This window comes from Nelumbo nucifera, chromosome 1 (assembly GCF_055504915.1).
Source record: "Nelumbo nucifera cultivar China Antique chromosome 1, China Antique-T2T, whole genome shotgun sequence".
Classification (NCBI taxonomy): Eukaryota; Viridiplantae; Streptophyta; class Magnoliopsida; order Proteales; family Nelumbonaceae; genus Nelumbo; species Nelumbo nucifera.
In genome coordinates, this window is record NC_142649.1 from 214,150,956 (window position 1) to 214,163,750 (window position 12,795).

A 12,795-nucleotide genomic window follows, 5' to 3' on the forward strand; every position below is an offset into this window, starting at 1 on the left:
ACCGAATAAAAAAATTGAATCGAATCGAACCGAACCGAACAACCAAAAAAGCCAAACCGATTGAATTGAAATCAAAATTTTGGTTCGGTTTTTTTGTTTTATTGTGCTCACCCCTAGTTCTCATATCTGGTTTGCGTTTTGCTTTCTCAAACATTACATGTTAATCACTTTCTCTCTCTCTAACTCAAACTGAGCAACCCACCCTTCAAGTTTGGGTCTTTGGGTTTCGGTTCTCTATTTGTCAAACCGACCAGGTTAGTTCGGTTGGCCAAAAGACTCCAACAAAACCAACCCAACCCAAGAATAGCCCTAATTAACACTCTTTACTTTGGAGTAGATTTTTAGTCCCGAACTTTGTTTTGTGACAAAGACTCTTGAGCTTTTGAATTCGAATGCATTGCACCCACCGTTAGCATTCTGTTAGCTTACATGTCAGAGAATGCTTTTATTCAATGTTTTCAAACTGCCATTGACCTAGACGGTCAAACTGTATAGCTCGAGAACCATCTAAGCAATTGGTTCTATTTCACCCCAAACCTAGTCCCTGGCCAAAAACCGTTGAATCGGTCAACAATCTGTTGACCTAGGCAGGTGAACCATTGACCCATTCAACGGTTTTTGGGCATTTTTTATTTTATTTTATTTTTTGTTAGAACAAGTCATCCATTTGAATTAGACAGTCGAACCATCAACCTGAAAATCGGTGGCCAGAACAGCTCTGATTCTGAGTCATTTTTTAAAACATTGCTTTTATTACATCAAGCACCACTTGTAGGAATGGCAATAGGCGGGGTGGGGCCGGGTTTTGCCTACCTCGTACTTGACTCCAAATTCAAATTCCCTACCCCATCCTTGCCCCTATCCCTAACGGGGCTAAAAATGGGATAGGGATAAGGGATCCCCGACTTTGCCCTACCCTGCCCCAATCATTCTTTCTTGTATACTTATTTATTTAATTATTTATTTTTTAAAACCTACCTAAAACTATTTTTGTATTATGTAATATAATATAGTATTTTATTTCTCAAAAACATATAATATAGTATAATATAATATATGATATTGTCATATAATAGAATACATATATTAGCATATATTAAAATTATATATATATATATATATATATATATATTATGTTTTATAATATAATGGGAGCGGATGGACAAATACTGTTCTCGCCCCATCCCCAATCTCAGAGTTTCGAGTTTTTCCCAAACCCACCCAAACCTCGATCAATGGTCAAAAAGCCCACCCCGATCGGGGTGGAGCGGGGCGGGGCTCCACAGCGACGGGTGAAATTGCCATCTCTAACCACTTGCATACAAGACGAATCCACTCGTTTGCTGTTTCAATATTCTCGGAAAGATGATGATGCAGTTTTGGAGCATTCATAAGTGTTTGAATGCTCAATAACACAGTTCAGATATGCAGACCTGAACTCCATTACTCCATTTGTCTTTCAGGATACGAAGGCATTCTATCCACCGTACTAAAGGGTCAGTGATAATTATTGCCGTTAGCTTTTATTCGTGACAATAGACACCTTCAAATTGCACTTTCCAACAAATATCCCCTCCGTTGCAATTCTGTCAATTACAAAAAAACAATCCATTCAACTCTTTAAAATTTTTTAGATTTTTAAATTACCATTTTTTATTTATTTCAACAACTTATTATTCGACAGTTTTTTAAATATAATATTAAAGTTTTTTTGCTTGTTTCAACTTTCAATAGATCCTTACAGATTTATGGCTGTTTTCAGTATTTAAATGAAATGATAGAGGTTTTTTTTTTTTTCTTCATAGATATAAATTGAAGGTTTCATTTGGTTATCGCAGATACAATGCTCTGTTTCATAGACAAACCTGGAGAGAATCATTTCATAAACAAGATTTGCCATGAATTTCAAAAAAAAAAAAAAATTTAACCTTGAAAGATGAGGAATTTCTAGAAAAAATCCAAGAATGTAATAGAAGTGTTTGCCACTGATCTCCACTGATTTTTATTCTTTCTTTTTATTTCTACAACAGTTTCGGAAGAAAGGGTTTCACAGGATCACATTGGAAGTATAGTTAAGCCAGCGGCTTGAGAATGACTATTTTCATCATTTTGATATTTTGTGTTATCATTGACACTTAGGCTCGTTCGCTTTTTGGTAATTTATTATCCTAGTAAGTATTACCCATGTTCTTTTATTTTTCAAGTAAATAAGATAATGATCATTTTAATTATAAAAATCTATTATTAAAAATGGTATTTTTGTCCCATCAAAGTGTTGGTAGGTGGGAAAGTTATTTAGAGATTGGTATCAGTCACTCACAGTAAAATAAATTTTCACTAGTCTTTACATAAATATGAAAAAAGGACATGAATTTATTGGTTAATGGGAACCAAAATCCATTGACCAACTCCCCCCTCAAAATCCAAGAAACGAATTCCCTCTTAGTGAAAGTTTTTGACACAGTCCACCAATTTTTACAAAAACAAAAAATAAAGTACAAGCTTTTGATAGTCTCCACCTATTTCTAGGAAAAAAAAAGAAAAACAAAAATGGAGTAAAAGTTTTTGACATTGAGAGTCTCCATCGATTTTATAATAGTTTCAGGACGAAAGGTTTCCCTCAAAAGCTATTTTCGTCATCTTGATATTTGGTGTTATCGAAACATCGAAATTCATATAGGTAATTTGGTAATTTTAGTATCACCATCAACCCAATAAAGAACAGAATTTGGATTAATTGAATGAAACCAATGAGTTGAATAATTGTGGACCCCATGTATTTTATGACTGGTGTGCAGTATTATTATTGGTTCCACATCCTATGAAGAGCTAAAGCGTTCAGCTAATCCTAGAAAGAATAAAAGGGGAAGTATTAGAATCTGAAAATTCAGGGGGTCTTTGTTGGAAATGAAAGTTCAAAAAGCTAAGTGCCATGAATTGGAATCTCCTACCAACAAAACATGTTCTAAGCCTCTACCAACATGGTCTGACACCACGCATCTCACCATGAGACTGGGACCCACCATAAAAGTGGGACCCATCATGTATGAGATGTGCAGTGTAAGATCATATAGGTAGAGAGGTTGGAACGTGTTTTGCTGGCAGGTGATCAGGACTGAATAAGTGCCACTACCCCCAAAGTACAAGACTTAGATATTACTCTTTGTTAAATTCTAAATTCTGAATTCTGAATTCTGAATGTAATTTTGTGTTGAATTAAATAAATAAGCGCAAAGACACTTCTCTTTAAAAAAAAAAAACTAGTCCAGTGAGTAGTGGACGAAGAACATCAAAGTAATTTTGTAGACCGGTCAGTTGAAAGGTCTTGGCTGGGTGCGTGGAATTGTAGAAAGGATCGATATCGGAGGTAGATAATATCATGAACACGCTGCAGTGATTTTGAAATTCAGTGACAAGAATCAAGTAACAAATTAAGCGATCAGGACATAAAAGTCCTCCCTTCGGCTTGAAAGTTGAAACAGAAACATACACTTACAGATTGAACGGTAAATCAAACAGTCCATCAGTTCGGAAACATCTTTTCTGGTTGCAATTCATGATCCTTCCCGTGTTTCTCCACTTCCCAGCATCAATGCCCTTCTCCACTGCCACCTAAGGGAAATTCATTCAAAATACACAACATACATCAATAACATATAAATACATGAGAAAAGCACTTTAATAGGTTATATGAAGGGAAGCATTACAATCAATAATACCGGGACTTTAGAACATGTAGGCATCATTCAATAATTATCACTCTATTTCAATTTTTGTAATTATAATTTTCAAATTTTATTTATTTAGTATTTTTATATAAATAATAATTCTAACTTTAGATAATAAGTATGTTTTCATTTTTAGCACTTAATTGTAAAATAAAATATAAATAATTTTTTTTTATAACTTTTGATTTTTTATTAAATTTGAGAAAAATTAAATATTAATTTTTTTTTTTAATTTTTATAATAATAATTCTATTTGAGTTTTTATAATTATAATTTTTTTTATTAAAGTTCAAAAATAATCCAAAAGTGACCAATATACAGTTTAGTCAAACTAGGCATTGATATGCTTTTGTATCCATACATGTCAAACTGTATCCAGCTATACAACACATGACTTGTTGGATACATATCAGGTATAAAATACAAGTGAGGAAACTTTCAAACCTGAACAACTCACCCAAGCCCATTTCAAGTTGTGTTGGGTTTAATTTATGTGGGGTTAGCATGGGATTTGGCATTGGTTTTGGCCCAACCCGAATCTAAGGTTAGGTAACCCTACTTTATTAGAGGGAGTTAAGAGTTAAGAACGATTCAAAGAGGAGAGAGGATTTAATGGGGGAGAGAGAAGGTTATAAACATTAAGGGTTTGTTCGTTTGCTCAAAGTCTAACATTTGAAAGCCTAATAATTACATTAAGAGGTATATTGGTATTGGTGAATTTTTCTTTCCACTGAACTCTGAATGAGAGAATGTTGTTTTGAATTCTGAAAATTATCAATATTCATTTTGACCCCGTATATGAGAGCTTTTGTTTGTCATTTTGAGGGTATCATTGAAAAATTAAAAGTTGTATGATTGCACTTTAAGGCTATGTTTGGTTTGAAGGAAAATGTAAGGAAAGGTAGGGAAACCTTTACAACCTTGTACTGGTTTCCTTGTCTTTCCCTTTCTTTCCTTGCCTTTTCCTTCAAACCAAACATAGCCTAAGAAATAAGAGATAAGAGGAAACAAACATCCATTTTTCTCTTAAAGTTAAAGGATTATTCTTAAGAGATAAGAGTTAAAAGGAAAAGAACAAGATCTAACCGGGCAAGGGGAGAGAGTAAAAATTTAGGGTTAATTACTTATGTATACTATGTATATTTAGGAAACTACTTAAATATACCTTAAACTTCTAAAACCTACTTATATATACCTTGTTGACCTTTCAAAGGTTTAGTCTAACAGATAAGTTGTAAAAGACAAAATATCTCCTTAACTGTTCATTAAATATTTAAAATATACATTTTCTTCTTCTTCTCTTCGCGATGGTATTTTCATAACAATAATGGACCCACTTAATTTCGGTTAGCAGCCAAGTAAGAGACACCCAAGACCAAGAGAGCCAAGGGCAGAGGCCAGCAACACCTTGGCTCTTCCCTCCTTAGTCTCTCTGCTCCTTCATCCATTTGTTGTATACAAGATCTCAAATCATCCCTTCTCTTCCTAGTTACAAAAATGATAGCGATTTTGAAGAGTATAGTACTGAGTAGTGACCAAAGTTTTGTCATCATCCTCTAATTTCGCTCCTAAGGGAGTTTAGCTCCCCTCCCTCAAATCTCTTCCAGGCAATGTTTAATCTGGATCTTGGGTATTCCATTTTTCAAGAGGAAGGGAGGTTTTCTGATTGACAGGTCTGATGCAAGGGTGGTTCCTGTTTCTATATCTAAGCTGCAATCACCACTGGTCATCTACTTGTGAGGTCTTCATCTCCGCTTTGTTACAGCCATGTCTGAAACCAAACCTATTACAGCCCGTCACTGCTATGTTCTCATCTGGTTTCTCTTAGAGCACTCCACACTTTTGTTGCCTGCCTTATTCACGATTGGTTTTCTAAATTAAATCAGAGCCACAATTTCCATTGAAAGTAGAAAAATGTCTTAATTTAACATTTTGTATCAATAAGAGACAATAGAAGGGACAGTCACGAATGATTTGAAAGTTAGGTACGTATAAGTAGTTTCCTAAATATTCAGGATATAGCAATTGACCCAAAAACTTAAAAACAAAGAAACCACTTGTGAGAAAGGAGAGGAAAATGAGTTTCCTAAGGCTGTGTTTGGTTTGAAGGAAAAAGCAGGGAAAGGAAGGAAAATATAGGAAAATCTTTACAAATCTTGTATAGGTTTCCCTACCTTTCCCTACCTTTTCCTTCAAACCAAACATAGCCTAAATTTATGTTTATTGCTCTCTGTTACCAAACTTTTTGCTTAATCTATACTACTATTAAAAGTGGAAATGAGGTCTAATTCTAGAAATCTTCTTAACTAAAATACCCTTATTGTTGAATTTAGTCCATTTTTATTGTAAGGGCACAAAACATAATTTGATCTTCTATTTATATTAAATTCATTCCATTTCCACTTATTAATCTTTATATTTTAGGTATTAACTCCCAGCCCCTCTCATTAAATTTCACATTTACTGTATGTTAAATAAAGGAGCTTTATGGACTTTTTCTTGACTAAAATACCCTCAATTTTGAATTTGGTCATTCTCTAACAGTGAGGGGAAAAATGTAATTTAAACTACTACTTTTTACTCGTTCAATTCTCTTTCATTAAGGTGATATTTTCCATTCTCCCTCCTTAGATCCTTATTTAAGCATTTTTTTTTCACCAATCAATTCTACTAATTAAATCTATACTCAATAATTTTAACAATACAAAACCTGTGTTCAAATTCAATTTGAAAACTAAAATGTCCTTTTGTTCATGGCCTATATAGGTTTAGGCTGGGCTTGGCCTCTTTATAAACTGAAAATGACAAAGGCCCAAGCCTGATAATGGACATATATTTTATAATATATGATATTTTTTATTATGTATATACTAACTATTATTAAGTTGGGCTCGGGCTAAGGCTGGACTTATTTGGGAAAGCCCGAGCCCGTAGGCTTAAAAGTTTGTCTAAGCCCAACATAGAACATGTCAATGTGGCAGGTACATAATTCAACTATCTAAATCAAATTGGTCAACCAATAGTCTTATAGTTAAATGATAAAAAATTAAAAATAATAAAAATACAAAAAAATTAGGCACATCTCTAAAATTATATATTTATCATGTTAAACAAAATTATGTATGATAAGTAAGAAGTATTTAAATGACCTAGAAATGAAACATTTCATATTCAAGTGGTGAGTTAATGGTTCAACCTTTTAGGTCAAACCGGTCAATGCACATTGTTATAATTAAAAAATAGAAATTTTAAGAGAGAGAGAGAGAGAGAGAATTATTAAAAATACAAAAGATTTGTAGAAAACATTTGGATACATCCCCAATATTATGTATTCCATCATATTAAACAAAAATAAATATGATAAATTAGAGTTATTTTTGTTAATGATGGAAATAGAATAAAAAATTAAACCAACTCAAAAAGAAAATTTCCATTTAATTGGTGGCCAGTGACCCATGTAGGTGCAAACTGGATGGGCTCAATATGAGTTTGGACCAACCCAACATGCAGTTTTAAACGAACTAGCTTGCTTTTTGGTTCTTGGGTTGGGCATAGGCCTTGCCCAAAAGTTTAGACTCTTTTATTTTTTGATCTATGCTGAGGCCTAGCGTTAGGTAGCTTGAGCCTAGTCTAACTATATACATACTTGCATACATGTATATATATAGACATATATAGCATGCATGTATACATATACACTTGCATACATTTATGTCAAATTTTAGCATGAGGATGATTGACCAATCCAATCCAAGCCCAACATGTATACATATATACATACATATACACTTGCACCCTACTAGTCCAATTATTTGGGTTAAATGAATCAACCAATAATGTCATAATTAAACAAAAAATAAAAATAGAAAGAATTATAAAATAAAAGTGTAGAAATTTTATAGAAAATTTTGGCATATCTAAAATACTATACATTTGTCATATTAAACAAAGATAAGTGTGATAAGCAATAATTGTTATTACAATTAATTATGAAAATGGAATAGAAAAGTTAAAATTTCCCAAAAATGAGATTGTTTTCTCTTTCAAGTCAAATATGTCAAAACATGATGCCATAATGAAATTTGTCAAAAAAAATTGTGCACATCTCTAATATTATATGTTTATCACATTAAGCAAAAATAAATATGATAAATAAGAAGTATTTTTATTAACAATGAAAATAAAATACAAAATTTAAATCTACTAGCACACCGTGTTTTAGTTACTTATATTTTTTAATGGATTCAGGGATACTGAAAAATTATTATTATTATCTAAAATTGTCATGTGCAATGAACATACAGATTTACTAGTCTGTATGAGTTACAATTTATGAATAAATAAGAATTTGGTAGCCAAGAGCTAGCATGGCATATTATCAATTACAAAGAATGGATTACTAAAGAGTTTTCTTCCAAGTTCTCAAATATCATCCAAATCCAAATCCACATTATTCCCTTGCTACTAATGTTCACTCCATAACTTTCTGAGTAAGCAACTTTAGAACACCCAATACAAACTCATATGGGACAAAAAACAATTAGCACATAGCCATATATTCAATTTATTAGTGTCAATCAAATGCTTGCTGATTCTAATCTTTTTAAGAACAAATAAGTGCAAACTCACAGGCCACACAAAGGAAATTCACGTCACCTAGATGCTTTTTGTTTCACTATCAATGAACTGCCTGTTAGGCTGTGCGAATTCTGCCTGTCAGAAGCCTCTTTATCCTCGGCTTCTTCCTCACTTGTACCACTCCAATCCAGGATTGCATCCATGTCTTCAACTGCCACCTTTATTACATCAGTTCGGACACCTATATCAGTGGCATACCTGCTCATACAATACATTCCAGCTGTTACGGTGGCAACACCAGCAGGACCTGGAATTAGCAGCTTTAAAGGAGATGAAAGAAGGGCTGCCAACGGGGCTCCAATGACAGAAGAAGCTTGACCACTCCTACCCACTCCTGACTTATCAAGTACCAGAAGACCTGTCTTGCAGTATAATGCAAAGTCCTCACAATTGTTCTGGAATACATCATAGTTCCCAAACCCATTCTGTAGCAGATACATTGCCCTGTGGATCACAGTTTCAGGGGGATCAGGCTTTGCAGTGGTGCATGTGCCACCACGGACTTTGGCGAGGAAATAAGATGGAGTGACTTCATACTCAAAGTGGTACAGGGATCCATTTCCAAGAAAGCAATCCAAGCAAGAGAGGATAACACCGCTATTGGGTTGCCTGAATCCACAGTCAGGGAAGATTGGGCAGGCTGATGGGAGTTTTGAAGCTGAACTAGGATAAGATATGCTTGAACTTGCATTTTGTTCACGCGTGAAGTGAACCACTTTGCTTCCCCCAACATAGATTCCTGTATGTTTTCCCAATCCAAATGGAACTTAAAAGCATTACAAAGGTTGTCAGCTAAATGTGCAAACAAGTTATGCTAACTACCATATCTACTATGATGATCTGGAACAAAAAGTTACGGAAGCTGAGAACTCTGGATAACTCATATGAGAAGGCTATTGCATGTCATCATGCCCTTATGCATAATGTGGAGTAGTGCAATTACATATTCAAATGCAAACATGCATGAGTGCAGTAACTGAGATTGATATGTTGTTAGTCAAGCACTAATCATGTTGTTTGTTTTCTCGTAACCATTAGAAACATTTTCCAGAAATAATACACATTATCACTTGGATAGGAAAATGCAGTGACCTATACAAATTATCAAGTAGAACAAATTTTATTAAATCTGAATGGAAGAGGCCTGTCCCACAAGCTGCAAAAGAACAGGTATGCTAACACTTCAAACCAAAGAAAAAAAAAGGTTCTATCAATATGAAAAGATATGAGAGGGAGGAGATGTACAAGAGGTTATGAAATTGGTGAGTTTAAAGGGCACAGTTCTGAAGGTGGAATTTGGCAACAAGAAACTACAAAGAAGGTCAGTATCTATTAAAGTTGGACAATCCATCTATGATCTACCTTATCGCAGCCATACAGGAACAAAGAAGAAACATACAGCCATGCAGGAACAAAGAAGAAACATACGCAGACAAGTGCTTTTAGTATTAGTGTGGCAGTGCCCAACCTACTGCAGAACAAAGATAAATATTGTTTACACTTTACACCAAGGGAAAAATAGGAAAGAAAAATAATGAGCTATACATATCACCAATTTGGCAAAGACTTATTCCAACTATATAAGGTCTGTTATAAGGATCTTGTTTCGCCATTTCACTCTATCAATGACCTATGTTCTGTCAACAGGGCTAGAAGAGAAGGCCACCTATAGCACCAGTAAAAAACAGAAGATGCACAGGCTTTGTTAAGCTAGATCACCAGTAAGGTCTGCTATAAGCTCATGCATCTCCTGTTGTTTGGGCACATGCAGGGAAGACCACATACAGCACCAGTAAAAAAAATGTGATCTATTACAAATTGAAGGGGCTAGGATGGCTAGGTACAGGCTGTGTTGGAGTACTGACAAATTATTTAGGGCCCAAAATTTAACAATGGATATGATTCTGAACAGGATGGAATGGTGGAGCAGTAATGATGTAGCTGACCACATATAGTTGGAACAAGGCTTAGATGATGACGAGATTCTTTTCTCCTTATCTCCATCTATGTGTGTTTCACACAATATTTGATATGCACCTTTCCTCTTCATCTACATTGTTCTAATCCTGTATAACATCCACTTCAATCTCTTCCTCATATGGATTATTGAAACAAAATAACAAAAGTGGTGAGTTTAAAGCATCTATTGGTCATGAATCCTAATTGTACCAACAATGTGGTAATGACATATGTCCCGTGTACTTCAGCTGATTGTTGTGGCCTCCAAATCAAGGAAAATAAAATAGTTCTTTACGGCAAATTCTAAAAATCTATTGGCATGACCATCCATCCTCTCCCATAGTTTGTAGGCATTGTAGTTGAACAAATAGGAAGGATGGAAAAGGCAATTAGTACCTTTTTCAATTATGAGCTTTTTATAGATACACATCGCATACTCCATATTCCATAATGTACCATTTACCATATTATATTCATAATTTTCCAATCTCTTTTTTAACTCCACATATAATTCCATTTCTATACAAAAATAAGGCAATACGAATATGTATCTGGGTTGTCATGTTGTAATGCCCCTTTGCCAGCATCTCTAAACAGTTTCTCTTAAAGGGGATCAAAGGCAGTTTCAAACTAGAATTAAGAGAGGTTGGTTATGATTTGATTTCCAACACAGTAAATGGGCGAAGTGTTCCCCTGGACAACACTAAATTTACTTGAGAAGAAACATGCTACAGCTTACCATCTCCCTTGTTCCCTCCACCTTCCCCCCTCCCCCCTCCCCCTTTCAAGCAGTAAAACTGGCGAAGAAATTGCAGAAAAAAAAAAAGAAACTCCCAATTTTGAAAGAAGTCCAAATCCCGTCCATAGTAATTTAGCACCCATTTATCTCAGCACCTTGTGAATACTCAAAGGGAGTCTATTTTTTGGATTACTGAGATGCGTTAACTAAGGAATCGCATGCATAGATTTACAAGCAAAGAAATTTACCTAATTATCCACCTTTCATCAAGGAAACGCTATAGAAACAGTGGATTTAATACAATGTTGATGAAACCCTACAAACAAAAGTGCAGTAAGCGAAATCACCCTCACGGGGCTTCATCAACCGTTTGTGAAATCTCAGAGTTTAATGAAAACCCAAATCAAGCCTTGGGAAAGATAATCTATTTGACCATGAGCATCCGCATTATAAAGAAGCCCAACAGGCACGCCAAATAGAAGTCGCAGAAAAGAGCTTCAAACAGACAAGCCAAAAAAAAGCAGCTCAAAAACCAAAATTAAAAGATGAATCCACATTATATGGTTCTGCAAAGACGAAAAGGGGGGGGGGGGGGGACTGGAGTTACCATGGTGAGAATAAGTATAGATAGCTCTCCAGGTATAGATATGATCCCCGGCTTTGATCTGGGTTCTCTCTACCCTGTTGGAGAGGAGACCCATCTGTCAACCGCTTTCAATCTCTTGCTTTCTCTGCTCTCTGGAATAAAGAGTAGAGTATAATTGGAGGGAGAAGAAGACAGAAAAATGAGAAAGCCGAAGGATCGGTTCAACAACTCATATGCTTTAAATACTAATAACAATGCCAAAAAATACTAATAATTACGTTACCTTCGTTGTTGACTGACTCCCTCGTTTCGTTATTTTTTCCTTTTACCCGTCTACTCGTAAAGACTAAAAGGAGAGGAGGAGGAGACGGAATCTGAGTATACGTAGAAGTGATCGTCAAGTCAGGAATAGGTGTCCAAACTACTTGACTTGAGAAGGATAGACAAGATTTTAACAAAAAATAAATAAATAAAACAAAGTAACGGAAAACAATAGACCACTTTGGATTCTTTTAGGATGTGGTGAAGCTGCTTCAATCTGCATATGTTCAATGCTTCATGTTTTTTCGTTCAGGTGATCAGGGTCCACCTCCACCACAGATTGATTCTAGAACAAGACTGAAGCGCCGGTTGACCACAGCACAGGTGATAGGTCCGTTTTACTTTTAGGGTAAACTACAAAAGCCTCCCTTTAAGTTTCTTACAATCATAAAACCTCCCCTCTATTTTTGAAAAAAATAGATAGATACCTCCCTTCCCTCAAATCATCAAGACAGAAAATTTTCGTATTTGCCCTTAATCGAGCAACTGCTTAGAATTCCTTTTCTTTTTTTATATAAGAAACCAGACCGTTTTTCATTCTTTGAGAATCCAGACCGTTCTTCACCGGAGAGCGGGAGACCGTCGTTCTTTCTCTGTTCTTCACTGGAGACTATTTTGCTGTTCATTCTTGAGAATCCAGATTGTTCTTCACCAAAGACTAATGCCGTTCTTCATCGAAGACCATTTTTGTTGTTCATTCTCTGAGAATCTACCACTGTTCTTTCTTTGAGAATCAAAGTATTGATGAACAGATCTGTGTTCATTCTCTGAGAATCCAAGGAATTTAATTTCTATTATGTGAGTTCATTTTTTGTATTTCTTTG

At 35.0% G+C, this 12,795-nt stretch overlaps 1 protein-coding gene across 2 annotated transcripts; it reads right to left on the bottom strand.

Annotated features, from left to right (window-relative positions):
* Nucleotides 1–8,124: 8,124 nt before the first annotated feature.
* LOC104604719 (NC domain-containing protein-like protein) lies at nt 8,125–12,172 on the bottom strand. Of its 2 annotated transcripts, none has more exons than XM_088896147.1 (3): nt 11,934–12,172; nt 11,672–11,802; nt 8,125–9,132 (listed from the first exon to the last, which is right to left on the bottom strand). In XM_088896147.1, exons 2-3 carry the CDS (start codon nt 11,763–11,765, stop codon nt 8,381–8,383), a joined length of 846 nt encoding a protein of 281 aa, XP_088752273.1. In that variant the 5' UTR covers nt 11,766–11,802; nt 11,934–12,172; the 3' UTR covers nt 8,125–8,380. The 2 variants fall into 2 exon arrangements, with proteins under 2 accessions (XP_088752273.1, XP_088752274.1); XM_088896148.1 differs by having other exon boundaries at nt 8,125–9,105; nt 11,934–12,138.
* Between the last annotated feature and the right edge of the window lie 623 nt (nt 12,173–12,795).